Source organism: Taudactylus pleione, unplaced genomic scaffold (assembly GCF_031769625.1).
Source record: "Taudactylus pleione unplaced genomic scaffold, aTauple2 ptg000053l, whole genome shotgun sequence".
Taxonomy (NCBI): domain Eukaryota; kingdom Metazoa; phylum Chordata; class Amphibia; order Anura; family Myobatrachidae; genus Taudactylus; species Taudactylus pleione.
In genome coordinates, this window is record NW_028284455.1 from 6,411,975 (window position 1) to 6,430,372 (window position 18,398).

General features: G+C 42.0%; 1 protein-coding gene across 3 annotated transcripts in view; it reads right to left on the bottom strand.

Annotated features, from left to right (window-relative positions):
• PFKP (phosphofructokinase, platelet) overlaps positions 1–18,398 on the bottom strand; it is a 118,516-nt gene that overhangs the window by 76,900 nt on the left and 23,218 nt on the right. For all 3 annotated transcript variants that reach the window (XM_088462716.1, XM_088462714.1, XM_088462713.1), the window contains exon 3: positions 495–572. In XM_088462716.1, coding sequence (XP_088318842.1) covers positions 495–572 — 78 coding nt within the window. The remainder of the gene's footprint in view (positions 1–494; positions 573–18,398) is intronic.

Below are 18,398 nucleotides of genomic sequence, written 5' to 3' on the forward strand. Positions count from 1 at the left end.
TGGTGAATGACGCTGCTGTATTAATTATGCACACCCATAAAACGCCCGCTTTGACCTTTAAGCACGCCTGCGTTCTGATCTCCACTCCCCCTTTTCAAGCACCTTCCCCTGTTACCACCCACATACGCCTCATTCTGTCACTCAAATTAGCAGGCACTCGCTATATAGCGAACAAACGATTTTCGGCCGCACTGACTGGTTCGCGCATGCGTACTAAAAACCGTACGCATGCGCAGATGTGCAAATATCGCTCGGAACGAGCGTACTGCCGCTTACAAGCGGCTCTGAATGAGGGCCTTAGTTCATTTCGAAATGTGGTCCTAAAGGTGCATTATGCTATTATGGGAAGCCAACAGATCAATTACACCATTTTCTAATTCATTAGTCTAAAAAAACCCTACTCTAGATGGTAACCAAACAAATATGTGTCATCAGGTTAAATATAAAGTAGACCAATATAATAGAAATAAATAACACATTTTTCAAGTACCTACCACTTGCAAAATGCTTGACACACTTTCCCATGTTACTTCAACAATATTGCCACCGCCATCAACCATTCCTTGGTAACCCTTAAATAAGAAGCAGAAGACATTGTTAGTGTACGTGTGTATGCATGCATATATGTATACTAAACGGGTGACTCACACGCAGTTCCCCAACGCCAGTACTATTAAGAGATCTGGATACCTGGAAGGGCGGACACTGTGGAAGCAGGCTAGCCCTGGTGTCTAAGAGTACATGTGTGCAAATCGTGCACTTTATCAAGATGTTTATCTTGTACATGATTTTTAATCTGGTGTGAAAAGTATAAAGGCCGGGATGTACCAAATGGAAAATGCTTTCCGGGTTTTAACGCATTTTCCATATGTATCATTGGGTGGCTGCCGGGGCTCCAATGCGGAGGGTAACGCCAGTGTTTGCTGGCGTTACCCTATAGAAGCATATGGGCTTCTACCGCCTCGCATTAGTATGAGGGATCCGATCGGCATGCCCCACGACTACCGTGTCACTCAGCGCATGTGTCATAAGCCCGGAAGTCCACGGCGCATCGCTGATCGAAAAGGAAAGCTCTTATTGGAGGAGCTGTCCTTTGTGGTACTGATCGCATATGTTAGTGCATATGCGACCAGTAACAATGCGATGTCAGACAGGATGTCCTCCACAAGTATAGCACATCCCGCCCAAAAGCTACTAAGTACTTTCACTATTGTGCACCCCGTTTTCTTTATACTTCTCAGATTTACCCTAAGCAGAAAAACTGACATAAACAGAACATCACTAATTAACGATATATATATATATATATATATATATATATATATATATATTAGGGGTGAGCGGGTTCGGATTTCTGAAATCCAAACCCTCCCGAGCCCCCCCGATCCGAGGCCGATCTGAGTCAGGCTCGACTTTTCCCGTCTGACTCGGATCTGAAATCGAGGCAAAACTTCATCATCCCGCCTTCCGGGTCTCGCGGGTTTTGGATTCTATATAAGGTACCCGCGTCGGCGCCATTTTCTCACTCGGCTGTGGACAGTGAAGAGGGAGGGTGGGAGTTAGGGCTGGCTGGGCTGTGTAGTGTAGTGTAGTGTAGTGTTGTGCTGTGCTGCTTTTGTCCATAGGGGCTGTGTCCACTCCTCCAAAGTCCATAGGAGCTGGCTGTGTTGTGCTGCGCTGCTGTTGTCCATAGGGGCTGTGTCCACTCCTCCAAAGTCCATAGGGGCTGGCTGTGTTGTGTTGTGCTGCTGTTGTCCATAGGGGCTGTGTCCACTCCTTCAAAGTCCATAGGGGCTGGCTGTACTGTGTTGTGCAGTCAGTTGTCCATAGGGGCTGTGTCCACTCCAAAGTCCAGTGCAGCGTCCCAGTCCTAAAGGGGTGCTGTAGTGTTGTCCAGGAGGTGCTCTGTCCATCAGGGGTGCTCCCCCCAAGTGCAAAAAAAAATAATATTTTTTCTGTGTTTGTGAATTGTGTGCGCAGTAGCCGCATGTGCATCAACAAAGTAGCGCCAAGCGTGCGCCTGTGTCATAAGTAAAGAGCCAGCTGGCTTGACTGTTAAAGGGTGCTGTAACCCCCAAAGTGCACTCCAAACCAAATAAAAAAATATTTTCTGTGTTTGTGCATTGTGTGCACTGTGGCTGCACGTGCATCAACAAAGGAGCAGCGCCAAGCGTGCGCCTGTGTCCCTTAAGTAAAGGGCCAGCTGGCTTGTCTGTTAAAGGGTGCTGTAACCCCCAAAGTGCACTCCAAAAAAAATTAAAAAATATATTTTTTTGAGTTTGTGAATTGTGTGCGCAGTAGCCGCACGTGCATCAACAGAGTAGCGCCAAGCATGCGCCTGTGTCATAGGTAAAGGGCCGGCTGGCTTGACCGTTAAAGGGTGCTGTAACCCCCAAAGTGCACTCCAGACCAAATAAAAAAATATTTTCTGTGTTTGTGAATTGTGTGCACTGTGGCTGCAAATGCATCAACAAAGGAGCAGCGCCAAGCGTGCGCCTGTGTCCCATAAGTAAAGGGCCGGCTGGCTTGTCCGTTAAAGGGTGGAGTAACCCTCAAAGTGTGCTCCACAAAAAATAAAAAAATTCTCCTTTTTTTTCTGTCTTTGTGAATTGTGTGGGCTGTAGCTGCACCTGCATCCTCAAAGCAGCAGCGACAAGCGTGCGTCTGTCTGTTGAAGGGTGGTGTAACCTCCAAAGTGCGCTCCACAAAGAATAAAAAATTCTTCTTTTTTTTTTCTGTCTTTGTGAATTGTGTGGGCTGTAGCTGCACCTGCATCCTCAAAGTAGCAGCGCCAAGCGTGCGTCTGTCTGTTAAAGGGTGGTGTAACCCCCAAAGTGCACGCCAACAAAAATAAAACATTTTCTTCTGTGTTTGTGAATTGTCTGCACTGTACGTGCATCCTCAAAGCAGCAGCGCCAAGCGTGCGTCTGTCTGTTAAAGGGTTGTGTAACCCCCAAAGTGCACTCCAACAAAAATAAAACATTTTCTTCTGTGTTTGTGAATTGTGTGCACTGTACGTGCATCCTCAAAGCAGCAGTGCCAACCGTGCGTCTGTCTGTTAAAGGGTGGTGTAACCCTCAAAGTGCGCTCCACAAAGAATAAAAAATTCTTCTTTTTTTTCTGTCTTTGTGAATTGTGTGCACTGTAGCTGCACGTGCATCAACAAAGGAGCGTGCGCCTGTGTCCCATAAGTAAAGAGCCGGCTGGCTCATTTCTTAAAGGGTGGTGTGACCCACAAAGTGCACTACTCTCCAGCAAAAATAAAAAAATATTTTCTGTGTTTGTGTGCGCTTTAGCCGCACGTATATATATCAATATAACATAAATGGAGGACCAAACTTTCTCTGATAAAAATAAAATAGGGAAAGATCAAGAACCACTTCCTCCTAGTGCTGAAGCTGCTGCCACTAGTCATGACATAGACGATAACATGCCATCAACGTCGTCCGCCAAGGCTGATTCCCAATATCATAGTAGAGGGCACATACAATCCCAAATGACAAAGTTCAGGAAAATGAACTTAAAAAAAACATTTAAATCATCTGAGGAGAAAAAGTAAACTTGCCAATATGCCATTTACGACACGGAGTGGCAAGGAACGGCTAAGGTCTTTCCCTGTGTTCATGACTAGTGGTTCAGCTTCACATGACGATGGAAGCCCTCCTCCTGCTAAAAAAATCAAACGAGTTAAGCTGGCAAAAGCAAAGCGAAGAACTGTGCGTTCTAAGAAGATATCACAAATCCCCAAGGAGAGTCCAAGTGTGGTGGCGGTTGCGATGCCTGACCTTCCCAGCACTGGACGGGAAGAGATGGCTCTTTCCACCATTTGCACGCTCCCTGCAAGTGCTGAAAGGAGCACCCCCAGTCCACTTGCTGATATGCAAATTGAAGATGTCACTGTTGAAGTACAACAGGATGAGGATACTGGTGTAGCTGGCACTGAGGAGGAAGTTGGCGAGGAGGATTCTGATGGTGATGTGGTTTGTTTAAATCAGGCTCCGGGGGAGACAGTTGTTGTCCGTGGGATGTAAAAGCCCATCACGGTCATGCCTGGGCAGAAGACCAAACATTCCACCTCTTTGGTCTGGCAATATTTCTATCCAAATCCAGACAACAACTGTCTTGCCATATGTACCATATGTAAAGGTGAAATAAGTAGGGGTAGGGACATTAACCACCTAGGAACATCCTCCCTTATACGGCACCTGCAGCGTGTTCATAAAAAGTTACTGTCAAGTTCAGAAACTTTGGCTAAGACCGTAAGCAGTCCAGGGACACCTATATCACTTTGTCCTGTTGTATCCAAGCGCCTGCAAACCACACCGTCAACTCAGCTGCTGGTGTTGCTGCTGCTGGGAGTCGTTCATCATCCCAGAGAGGAAGTAGGAACACCACTACTTTTACTAAACAATTGACCCTCCAACAGTCCTTAGCGAGGAGGATGAAGTACGACAGCAGTCATCCTGAAGCAAAACGTATAACTGAGGCCTTGACTGCTATGTTGGTGTTAGACATGCATCCGGTATCCGCCATTAGTGCAGTGGGATTTAGACAATTGATGGAGGTAATGTGTCCCCGGTTCCAAATCCCGTCTAGATTCCACTTCACTAGGCAGGCGATACCGAGACTGTACAGAAACGTCAGAAAAAGTGTCGTCAGTGTCCTGAAAAATTCGGTTGTACCCAATGTCCACTTAACCACGGACATGTGGACAAGTGGAATAGGGCAGACTAAGGACTATATGACTGTGACAGCCCACTGGGTAATTGTATCACCTTATGCAGCAACAACAGCAGCGTCACCAGTAGCAGCATCTCAGAAATGCCAGCTCGTTCCAAGGCAGGCTATGCTGTGTATCACAGGTTTCAGTAAGAGGCACACTGTCAACAACCTCTTAGAGAAACTGAGGGAAATCATCGCCCAGTTGCTTACCCCACTTAAACTCTCCTGGGGATTTGTGATATCTGACAACGCCACCAATATTGTGCGGGCATTACATCTGGGCAAATTCCAGCACATCCCATGTTTTGCTCACACAATAAACTTGGTGGTGCAGAATTTTCTGAAAAGCGACAGGGGCATGCAGGAGATGCTTTGGGTGGCCCGAAAAATTTCTGCCCACTTTCACCATTCAGCGACTGCGTGCCGAAGACTGGAGCGCCAGCATACACTCTTGAACCTGCCCTGCCGTCACCTGAAGCAAGAGGTTGTGACGCGGTGGAACTCAACCCTCTATATGCTTCAGAGGATGGAGGAGCAGCAGAAGGCCATTCAAGCTTATACATCCACCTATGACATAGGCAAAGGAGGGGGTATGCACCTGACTCAAGCACAGTGGAGAATGATTTCCGTGTTGTGCAAGGTTCTCCAGCCCTTCAAACTTGCCACACGTGAAGTCAGTTCAGACACTGCCAGCTTGAGTCAGGTCAATCCCCTCATCAGGCTTTTGCAGAAGCAGCTGGAGAAAGTGAAGGAGGAGCTAAGACGGAGCGATTCCGCTCGGCATGTGGGACTTGTGGATGAAGCCCTTCATTCGTATGGGGATATGGAAATTATGGTATTCATCAAATTCTGAAAATTATGTATTTTGGAATTTGATGGTGTTACCATACGCCACTGTGAGGTGGCGTATAGTAGGTAACACTTACCTGCTTTCAGCTGGGCAGGTCCCCGGCTTCTTCCTCCGTTGCTCTGGACTCTCCTCTGGCTCCGTCTGCTATGCTGTCATGTGTTCTCTCCAGCAGAGCACAGTAAAGTTTAGAAAAAAAAAAAATTTATTTTTCTAAACAGTACTGTGTTTTGCTGGGAGACCACATGACAGCATAGCAGACGGAGCCTGAGGCTGCAGCGCGAGCAGGTAAGTCGGGGATGGGGGGGAGGTGAGCGTAGAGGGGAGGGGGGGAGGTGAGCGGAGGGGGCAGGGGGGGGGACACACAAAATTACCACTGCTGTAGGCAGTGCTGCGCATGCGCTGGCTTTATGAATGTAACAGTGCATGCGCAGCACGGATTTCAGCTGCAGTAAGGTAGTGCAGATAGGGATAACTATCTATTTCCTGAAAAGCTGTCATCGCAAAAATGACAGCTTTTCGAAATAGATAGTTATGGGGAGGAGGAATGATGAATTCCTCTGGTAATTAGGTAGAACTCCATGCGAGTTCTAAACCTAATTACCTCCAGAGAAAGTTTATGTATGATGAATAGGCCCCATAGTGCCTGATTTAGAGGTGGGCGCTAATCCCATCACGGCTGTGTCTTTGTACGCAGCGTTAGTGAGAATTTATGCTAATGTCACTGCAGCTGTAACTTGTACAGAGATGCCCACCGGCTGCTTCTCTAATCAGCCACTTGCAAACAAAGATTCAACGTCAGTTGCACATCGAACAGCCCTATAGCTGCTCAGAATGTCGGTCGGAAGTAATCTGCCAGGGCCAGTAACACTGCGTTCCCATTACCTCCCCAAAACACACACTGACTATCAGTCACTCTGTGTCCAAATTCTCACTAAGACCGCCATTGGTAAACCATCATGAAACATACGCAGTGCGACTCAAACCCATGCGCAGTACTAAAAACATCAGGCAACTGAGCAACAATCTGCATAACGTCCAAAAGGGGTGGGCTGAGCCCAGGGAGCAGGCTGCCATCTGCACCCTGACCTGGTACAATTTAAGCCCTAGCTGTCGCCTGTTGACTGCAGCCATTCCCTGCATAGACATGCAGGACTGACCCCTCGGCACTGAGGGGGAAGACTGGGAATTAGAGTCCCACCGGTCTATTCATTATGTTAATTATAAAAGTCCGGGCGGACCCAGATAATTAACATTCCTACTCGCTGCAAGCACAAGAGCAATTCATCATTGCTCCAGCAAGGTGACAGCTGATATGAAAATCATCTGTCTCCCCTAATGCTTACATTGCTCCATACAAAGCAATGCTAGTGCGCCTGTGTGAACTACATAGCCTACTGCAATGAGGGTTATCACTAGGAGTAACACCATTACTTAATAAGGCAATGCAAAAGTAGTCTTTTAATTAGGGAAACACTGAAAAACAACAGGCCAAAAGTTAGTTATTACATTTGGAGCTATTTGCATGAGCCTGGAAACAATGAAATAACTGCAATTATTATTATTATTATTATTATTATTATTATTGTTATTATTATTTATTTTTAAATTTTTAGTGCTCTTACTATTGTTATGAACATAGGTTGGATACTGGAGGTCTGCATTTTTGTGCATGAAAAAATACATAAATAGCTACAACTATTTTTAGATAGACAGCTAATGGCATTAATATAGATGTTTAAGCTACACTGAATATTTGTTTTCTAGCAGTGTTACAGACCAATCTGCACCAAATATATCTCTGTTTACAAAGTTCGCAAATTTATTTTCTAACCTAAATAAGCACTTGTTCTTAGTTTGGTCATTCATACTGAAATGTTTAGAAAACTGAGAACCATTTATGATCTACAATTACCAGGCAGTCTTACAGTACTGCAGTGTTTTGCATTAGTATATGTTAGAACCAGTTGCACTGGTTTTCATCCTGCTCTAACACCTCTTTGGTAAGTTTCCAGAAAGGAAACACTAACATGGTTGTTAGATATGAGGATTATACATCGTCTTGAAGAATAACGGCTGTTATTGATGTGTCATAAAACCTGCATCACATTTCAAACCTGTATGACCTGATGGATTTACTAAAGGTAAAAAGCCTTTGAAATGTTCAGCTGTTGCTGGGTATGACCAGTATAACAGACTTACTGTATGTGATGGACCTTACAACCTACATTGAATGACTGTGCCAGTACAACATCGCTGCAAGATTTATGTTTATGATTAAACAGTTATTGTAAAGTTACAGTACCACAAAGACTTATCTACTGACTGCAAAACAGACAGGCATGCACTGCTTCTTTATTTGTGATCGTGCATCTATTTGATTAAACACACAAACTTGCCCATGTTTGAAAACGCATCTGTAATATCATTCCACAGCTATATTTGGAGCATGTTCTGTGAAATGCAAATGGTGTAAAAAATATCACATTAAAGTTGAACATGCCGTCACTTAAGGACCAAACTGTTCTTCTGAAATACAGCTTGTTAGCCTCATTTGTGATTTCATTTGATCATGAGAATTGGGAGATATTGAGATTGTCTTGTGCTAATTAATTTAAAATTAGATTTTTTACAAAGTGGAACTGACAAGATGCAAAGTGTGTCTCATTAAAGCAGCGGTGGACAAACATGGTCCCAAGGAACACCTAACAGTACATGTTTTCCAGTTCTCCTAGCTGACACAACTGACACATTTTAAGACATCCATAGCTGGTCTGGAAAACATGAACTCTTAGAAGAGGACCAACTTTGGCCACCACTGCTTTAAAGTATAGGCATAATGTTGGGTTACTGGCTATACTGACCACTTGGATAATTCAAGTCCTTTTGTTGGCAGGAAAAGACACATAAACCAAGGAACGTCTGATGCTGCTTCTTCTGCCAGCTCTTTTAAATAATCACATACCAATATGTTATCCACTTATGCATATATGAATCTGAGTTCAACACAATGCCAATAGTCACACAAATGGTCAATGGTTTTCAACTGCACATGCATCAAAGTTGTGAAAAGGTTGCACAACGCATGCAGAAAATGGTGTGTGTACAAAGTCGCGGTATCTATTCAGAAGCACTGAATCAGAATTGTATTGAAAATGTAATGGGCGTTGATTGATAGGGGACTATTCAGATGCATGGAGATGGCCATTCTTATAGGCGCGTAATGGGAGTGTTGTGGGTGTGTCCGAATTCAGGCGCACAGACGTGTACAATGGGGGCCATACACCTGTCATGGGGCTTGTGCAAGTTTTGAGGGATCGGCCGATGTTTGCATCTAAAGATGCACCAAGCGGTATTTCATGCTCAAAGCGGGCATCTCAGTCCTTGCGCATTCAGGCGCACGGATGTACACCAGGGAAGAACTTGTAGTGGCATTAGCATAAAGTCGCAGGTGCGAAGCCAGCAAAAGATGCAGACACAGACACTACAGCACCCAACTATGAATCAGTTCCATAATCCGTGCTGAGAAAGGAAGGTCCATGAACTGCCCAATTTCTTCCATTAGATATGCATCCTGCAGATGCTGCCATCTCTGCCCACAAGTCCACCTCACACATCATCACAATAGACCTTTAGCACTGCATTTTTGCCTATTCGTAAATAATCCTTACAGAGCTTTCTAAACTGTGGGTATGGCCAAAAATTGTTTATATAATACTAGCGTTTGCCCACAGCCTCAATCGCGTGAATGCCTGTTATTACTCAGCAGAACTAACTTTATAAAGACAGTAGTGGTATCTAATATTGTGATGTATATTTTATATATTAGACATTGACCACAAAATGTCTTTGTAAACAATATATGTAGTTTCTCCTTCGGGGATTAACACAAAAAGATGCTTGGGGCTACTAACTCGTGAGCAAACCACGTAAAGCTGCCCATTGGTGTGCTATCTACTGGACTGACATGTATACTGCAACTTCATGAGTCAAGATAAGCTGCCTGATTAGTACTTAATATATAGTTGGATTTTTCTGTGAAATAGATCTTGATATATATATATATATATATATATATATATATATATATATGTATTTCTATATGCATACATATATAACTGTTTGTGTTCGAGTGTCCAATATATGTATATATTGTATATAAATATATATTTATATATTAATTTTGGACTTTAGGAGGCTGTGCAAATTCTGATAAAAAATGTTTGGTCTCCATAGTTCATAAACAGTCCCTAAAAGTATATTTGTCCCACAAAAATTATATTTATATACATGTAGTCATTTTTGGCTTGAGGAACTTGCACAGTGCACGCGCCGAGTGTCAAGCATCTGCTTTTACCTTTATTGCTCCTCTCCCTGATGTCGCGTTGAGATAATACATACCTCAGTTTCTTCCTAGGTGACTAAGTTATACAATATTGAAAATGCAATCCAAATTCATCCCGTAGTTTTTGCGTGATGCCGTAACAAAAAGACAATCAATAATTCCCCCCCAAAAAATGTTGTCTCCATAGTTCATACACAGTCCTAAGGACTACATTTTAAAAAAAAAATTCTATGTAAAGACACAACCATTAAAACTTTAGAATTATTTTTAAGCTACAGTATTTCTAGGAAACAGAAATCCGGACTATTGCTATTTACAACAGGTTATGAGTCAGTGCTATGCTAATCTTAATATTAGTCACTTACGCAACTGTTTGTGAAGTAGAAGCTAAGTTTATTTAACTTTTCTTGGAATGTGGGCCCCAAGGCAAGTTCTGTTTTAACATGTAGTCACTAAAGAGTGTTTTAAAATACTTAAACTCTACTCTGTAATAGAAAAGGGACAAGAGAATAACATGACACAGAGTAAGCGGCTGCTGCTTGAATTGAGTATTTGTTCATTTATCAATCACTTGTTGGCAAGACGGAATGAATAGCATTACTTAGGAGTAGTGGTGCCATTTCACAAGGATCATTACTGTTAATAAATAAAGTGGTGGGATACTGTAGTTAGGAAAGTTACTCTGAGGCTACAAACAGGATAATCTTAGTCGGCTCATTGTTTCCATGGTATCTCACAGACCAGCATGAAGAATGTTTGTAACCTGCCAGCTGGCACTGACGTGATTTTCCAACAAGGAAATATGGGAGAAAAATAATAAGGATCAAACTCCCATATTGTGGAAACTATACATTTTATCTGGGATTTAGTCATCTCTCAATATTGTGTGCTGTGCTTACAGTATGTGCTAAATAGTTATAGGAGGTTTAATTGATAGAAATAACAGTAGTTTTTGTGTTACTCAAGAAACAATGAAGCTACATGAATTGGTCAATAAATGTACTTACTGTGTTATTATAAGGCATTTCAATTCAAAACATTTTATTATTGCAAATATAGGACCTGATTCAGAGCCGCTCGTAAGCGGCCGCTCGTTCGCTCCGAGCGATGTTTGCCCAACTGCGCATGTGTACGGATCGTTATACACATGCACGAACCAGTCAGTGCGGTCGAAATTCATGTGCTCGCAAAATAGCGAATGCCTGATAATTTGAGTGACAGGAGTAGGCGTATGTGGGTGGTAACGGGGGAAGGTGCTTGAAAACGGGGAGTGGAATTAAGAACGCAGGCGTGCTTAAAGGTCAAAACGGGCGTTTTATGGGTGTGCATAATTAATACAGCAGCGTCATTGACCACGTCACTGGGTTATTTTATAGTCAGAACTGCTCGCATGATTGTGGTAGGAAAAACCAACCACAAGAATAGCGAGCAGTTCATACGCTGGTCGATGTACTCGATTAATCTAATAAATAGCGGACATGACGTAGGATGCGAGTGGCCAGGGGGGCGTATTTTTTCAAAAAACGACCGCAAGTTTTGTTCGCTCGTTCAGACCTAGAGGCGTGAACAGACCGCAAAGAGCGAACGGTTGATTTGAATAGCCATCCCTATTTTCTGGACGAGCGAGCGCTAATTGCGTCAGGCTCTGAATCAGGCCCATAGACAGCCAGCCTTTCATTTCTACTTTCAACTTCCCATCACACTCATATAAGCAGAGAGGGCAGTTATTTCTGGGAAAATCAATGTGATAATTTCTCAGAGGAAGCAGTGACATCACTCAGAGTGTAGCCTATCATTTCTCTGAGGAAGCAGTGACATCACTCAGAATGCTGCCTGTCAGTTCTCTGAGGAAGAAGTGACATCACTCAGAATGCTGCCTGTCATTTCTCTGAGGAAGCAGTGACATCACTCAGAATACAGCCTGTCATTTATTTGAAGAAGCAGTGACATCACTCAGAATGCATGCAGCCTGTCTTTTTTTTGAGGAAGCAGTGACATCACTCAGAATGCAGCCTGTCATTTCTTTGAGGAAGCAGTGACATCACTCAGAATGCAGCCTGTCATTTCTCTGAGGAAGCAGTGACAACACTCAGAATGCAGCCTCTGATGAAGCAGTGACATCACTCAGAATGCAGCCTCTGAGGAAGCATTGACATCACTCAGAATGCAGCCTGTCATTTCTCTGAGGAAGCAGTGACATCACTCAGAATGCAGCCTGTCATTTCTCTGAGGAAGCAGTGACATCACTCAGAATGCAGCCTGTCATTTCTCTGAGGAAGCAGTGACAACACTCAGAATGCAGCCTCTGATGAAGCAGTGACATCACTCAGAATGCAGCCTCTGAGGAAGCAGTGACATCACTCAGAATGCAGCCTGTCATTTCTCTGAGGAAGCAGTAACATCACTCAGAATGCAGCCTGTCATTTCTTTGAAGAAGCAGTGACATCACTCAGAATTAAGCCTGTCATATCTCTGAGGAAGCAGTAACATCACTCAGAATGCAGCCTGTCATTTCTTTGAAGAAGCAGTGACATCACTCAGAATGCAGCCTCTGAGGAAGCAGTGACATCACTCAGAGTGCAGCCTGTCATTTCTCTGAGGAAGCAGTAACATCACTCAGAATGCAATCTGTCATTTCTCTGAGGAAGCAGTGACATCAGTGAGCATGCAGTCTGTCATTTCTCTGAGGAAGCAGTGACATCACTGAAAATGAGGCTGTCATTTATCTGAGGAAGCAGTGATATCACTGAACCAATCAATTAACTAATGCTGAGTACACTATACGCAATATGTTATTCATTCAGTTGATGAACGACATATCGCATAGTGCATCTACGGGAGTGTACAGATGATATGTCTGTGAACAATGTAGTTCACAGACATATCTGGTCGGCTGTGCAGCACAGCCAGTGCTAAAATATTTTGCAGATATAACGGTACAACTATGATATAGCAAAGAAATATATGGTGCGCTAATGTGTAGCTATAGTCACCCTAAATTCTAGACGGCAGCTCTCACAGTGGGTTTTGCTACCCACTAAAAATGCAGTAAACAAGGAAAAGAGAAAGTGGAGTGCTGTTAAGAATTCAGAATATTTCTTACTAGACAATAATTTAAGAGCAGGGTGTACCTACACACAATGTAAACAACTTTTACACTCGAGTAAACACAATTACGTCTAATAGCCATAAACAGAGTCTAGTAATACACAGACAGTGCTTAAAGAACTTGTAATATATTATTTCACAAAAATAACTGCATATATTGTCTCTATATAGTATCAATTAAGAGCAAGAAATGTAAATTTATTTGGTCCAAAAAGTGACCGAGGGTTAGACGTGACATCTTACACAAACATACATCTAGAGGTGGTTTAGGTCTCCCAAATGTCAAACGTTATTACATTGCATCCAAGCTCGCTCAGTGTGTCATGTGGAGCCGACCAAAATTGGACAGAGTATGGGTTATGATTGAAGCAACTTCTATACGAGTAGACTCGCCTTCTACTTTACTATGGCTTCCACTGTTATCTAGACCTAAGGTTGTGTCAGCTCACCCAGTCATATCACTCTCTTTAGAAACATGGGATCTTGCTAATTGACGATTTCATATAGCTCCACATCCGAGTCCCATAGTTCCCTTGTGACTTTCGACCAGGCTGTCATCCTGCTTCTTTTCGGCACTGGCAAGATGGGGGGTTAGGGTCTTGAATGACATTACTCAGGATCTAATATTTCCCACATTTGCAGACATTCAAGACAAATTCAATATACCACACAAACAGTTTTACATATATCTACAGCTAAGACATCTTCACTCCACTATGAAACATCGACTCACTAGTAGACCATTAACCGTCTGTGAATTATTAAGCCTTCATAGCACTAGTACTAAGGGTCTTATTTCAATGTTATGTTTAGAGCTATCACAATCTGGCACTGACTTAAAAGGCCCACATGAATTGGCTTGGGAGACGGATATAGGTGAAACCCTAGATAGTGAGGATTGAGCTGATATTTCTGGTAATGTAGCCTCTAACTCCATATGTGTACGTATAAAAGAAAATGCTTATAAACTCCTTTACAGATGGTATTATGGGCCCGATCAGACCCGATCGCTAGATGCGTTGGCACTCAGCGACAGTACGTAAATCTGCGATTGCACGGCAAGGTAATAGCACGCCCACTATGTATTAGTGTGCAATTGCATTGTGTATACAGAAGCCCACCAGCCTGTTTATGGGGGCGCCCACTTGTACACATCTTCTCCAGGAACTTTATGCAACCATCGGTAACATTGAGTACCATCGGATGCGATCACAGCACTTGTGGTTGACCATACCCTGCCGCAAGCACTGCGAGTGCTTCAGTGTGAAATACAACCAAGTGACGTGTACAATGACGCTATTACCTATATGTATCCCAGATGCCACTCATCACCAGCACAAACTCATTAGACATGTTCTTTTAGCAGCTACATGTAGCATCGCAGAAGCTTGGAAAACTACTATGGTCCCCATGATAAGTGGGATCATAGCTAAAGTGTGGCACATATATTCTTTGGAATATATGATAAGTATTTTACAAACATTCTTCTAAAAGTTTTCTTAAAATATGGAATCCTTGGGTTTTAAACTTTCAGATGCCCCCAGCATTTCTATAAAATTTAATAATGGATATACTATATGTTAGTTCTATTTTGTATATCTCTATTTATATGTCTGGTTCTTCAGATGTAGGTAGAGTTATATAGAAGTCCAGTTGAATCACAACCTCCCTCTTCTTTTTTTTCCCCACATTTCCTTTCCTCTTTTAAGTGGTTTTCCACACCACACTTCTCTCTCTTTTATTATTTTACTTTTCTTTTATTTTTTCTATTTTTTATTGTTGTAAAATTCAGATGAAACAGTGTATGCAACATACAGTCAGGTGCATAAATATTGAGACATTGACAGAATTTTCATATTTTGGCCTCTATTCACCACCACAATGGCTATGGAATGAAACAAACAAGATGTGCTCTAACTGCAGACTTTCAGATTTAATTTGAGGGTAATTACATCCAAATCAGGTGAACGGTGTAGGAATTACAACGGTTTCTATATGTGCCTCACACTTTTTAAGGGGCCAAAAGTAGTGGGACAAACTAAACAATCCTAAATCTAACTTTCACTTTTAATACTTTGTTGCAAATCCTTTGCAGGCAATTACAGCCTGAAGTCTGGAACGCATAGACATCACCAGACGCTGGGTTTCATCCCTGGTGATGCTCTGCCAGGCCTCTACTGCAAATGTCTTCAATTCCTGCTTGTTCTTGGGGCATTTTCCCTTCAGTTTTGTCTTCATCAAGTGAAATGCATGCTCAATCAGATTCAGGTCAGGGGATTGAATTGGCCAATGCATAAAATTCCACTTTTTAGCCTTAAAAAACTCTTTGGTTGCTTTTGCAGTATGCTTCGGGTCATTGTCCATCTGTACTGTGAAGCGCCGTCCAATGAGTTGTGAAGCATTTGACTGAATATGAGCATATAATATTGCCCGAAACACTTCAGAATGCATTCTGCTGCTTTTGTCAGCAGTCACATCATCAATAAATACAAGGGAACCAGTTCCATTGGCAGCCATACATGCCCATGCCATGTCACTACCACCACCGTGCTTCACTGATGAGGTGGTATGTTTTAGATCATGAGCAGTTCCTTTCCTTCTCCATACTCTTCTCTTCCCATCACTCTGGTACAAGTTGATCTTTGTCTCATCTGTCCATAGGATGTGGTTCCAGAACTGTAATGGCTTTTTTAGATGTTGTTTGGCAAACTCTAATCTGGTCTTCCTGTTTTTGAGGCTCACCAATGGTTTACATCTTATGGTGAACCCTCTATATTCACTCTTGTGAAGTCTTCTCTTGATTGTTGACTTTGACACATATACACCTACCTCCTGGAGAGTGTTCTTGATTTGGCCAACTGTTGTGAAGGGGTTTTTCTTCACCAGGGAAATAATTCTTCTGTCATCCACCACAGTTGTTTTCCGTGGTCTCTGGGTCTTTTGGTGTTGCTGAGCTCTCCGGTGCATTCTTTCTTTTTAAGAATGTTCCAAACAGTTGATTTGGCCACACCTAATGTTTTTGCTATCTCTCTGATGGGTTTGGTTTGATTTTTCAGCCTAATGATGGCTTGCTTTACTGATAGTGACAGCTCTTTGGATCCCATATTGAGAGTCGACAGCAACTGATTCCAAATGCAGATGTCACACCTAGAATCAACTCCAGACCTTTTACCTGCTTAATTGATAATGAAATAACGAGGGAATAGCCCACACCTGTCCATGAAATAGCTTTTGAGTTGATAGTCCCATTACTTTTGGCCCCTTAAAAAGTGGGAAGCACATATAGAAACCGTAATTCCTACACCGTTCACCTGATTTGGATGTAATTACCCTCAAATTAAATCTGAAAGTCTGCAGTTAAAGCACATCTTGTTTGTTTCATTTCATTGTGGCGAATAGAGGCCAAAATATGAAAATTCTGTCAATGTCCCAATATTTATGCACCTGACTGTATATTTGTCAGACGAAATGTCACTTTATTTAATTTCACTGTTTATTATTATATTGCATATATTCTGTTTTTTTTTTCTCTCTCTGTTATTTATGAACCTCTGCGTAGGATTTGCTGTATGTTTTTCTTTCATCTATTGAATAAATAATATAAAAAAAGAGCAAGAAATGTATCCAACAATGTGAGATTGAAAATTTTTTACCAATAGTCACACTACTCTTAAGGATCAAATAGTTCACAAATATTGTGGCAGTAATAAATGTAGGAAAACTCTGGAAAATGCTCCAAAGTAATAATATCAATGTTCCGATCCTGGTATTTAAAACATAAAAGTCCGTAGGTAGAGGAACCCACCCATATGGAGATTATGGCAGACAAACACTATTATTCCTAGTTGCAGAGCAATAATGAACAGTACAGACAGCAACTCCTTGTTCAGAGAATCCGGGCAAAGCAAATAAAAAGTAACAGCTGGGCAGGAGGTGCAATGTACCTTCTATATGGTCACTGATCAGCCACACACCGACAGCACGCTGGAGCATTTTACAGAGTTTTCCTACATTTATTACTGCCACAATAGCTGTGAACTATTTGATCCTTAAGAGTAATGTGACTATTGGTAAAAAATGTTCAATCTCACATTGTTGGATACATTTCTTGCTCTTAATTGATACTATATAGAGAACTATATGTGCAGTTATTTTTGTAAAATAATATATTACAAGTTCTTTGAGCACTGTCTGTGTATTACCAGTCTTGTGTTTATGGCTATTAGACCTAATTGTGTTTACTAGAGTGCAAAAGTTGTTACACTGTGTGTATGAAGGTACACCCTGCTCTTAAATTATTGTCTAGCAATAAATTTATTGAATTCTGTACAGCGCATCACTTTCCCTTTTCCTTGTAAACGGTACAACTGTCTGTCTGTACGGTGGACACACCAACCAACCCATATGCTGGCCCAGGAACCAACAATGACGTCACTACTGGTTACTGTGGCCAGGCATATTTGTGAGTATGCACAACATCATTTGTGCATACCATTTACCAAATCATTGGATCGGACAGCCCCTCGGACTGCTGACCCATCGGTCAGGTGTGTACCAAGCATGAAATGTAGTAACATTACTGAGAATACAGTACATCTTCATCTGTTTATTAGAACCCAATGACATAGCTGAGATTTTAGCTGATTGTATCACTGGTTGATATCACAGGTTCTTAGTGAATTTATATATTCAGTATTTTCAATTTAAATGTTTGCAAATATACAAATGTCTCATTTGTGACAATTTACAGAGAAGAGCAATAAGAGTGTGACTAAAGTTATCGAAAATACATTATTACACAATTGTAAACAATCTACTAATACTAAATAAATATAATACTAAATAAGATGTAGAAACCGCATCATTTAAATATGATTAAAGCTTTCTCCACTGCTAAATGCCCATGTATATTTGCTGTGTTAACTGTAATGACCAAGCACACATTTCTAATTTTAAATGCCCTATTTTATTTGTGCATGGTCGTCTGATTTAATCTGTTTTGACACTTTCGGCTGAATCAGCTGAATATGTGCTCTTACTGTTCTCTCACGCAATCTTATCCATTCCTACTTAGGCACTTCTTTGTAATTACATTTGTCTAGAAAACTCTTCTCCTCCTCTAGGCTAAAGATCTGGGTCCAACTGGTGGAGCAAAGATAGAAACTTACCACAGTTATCTGCAAAAAGTAAGGATCCATAGGATGTACTACAATATGAAGGGGGCTCCACAGCAGATATCAGAGTGCGGTTCCTTCATTTCCAGCAACAAAAGCAGCCCTCAAAGGTTTCTGTAGTGACTACTTAATTGTGAAATTTGCTAAGCTGTCCCTGGCAGCTAAGGCCATTGTCAGAACCACTCTTAACACATTTTTTTTC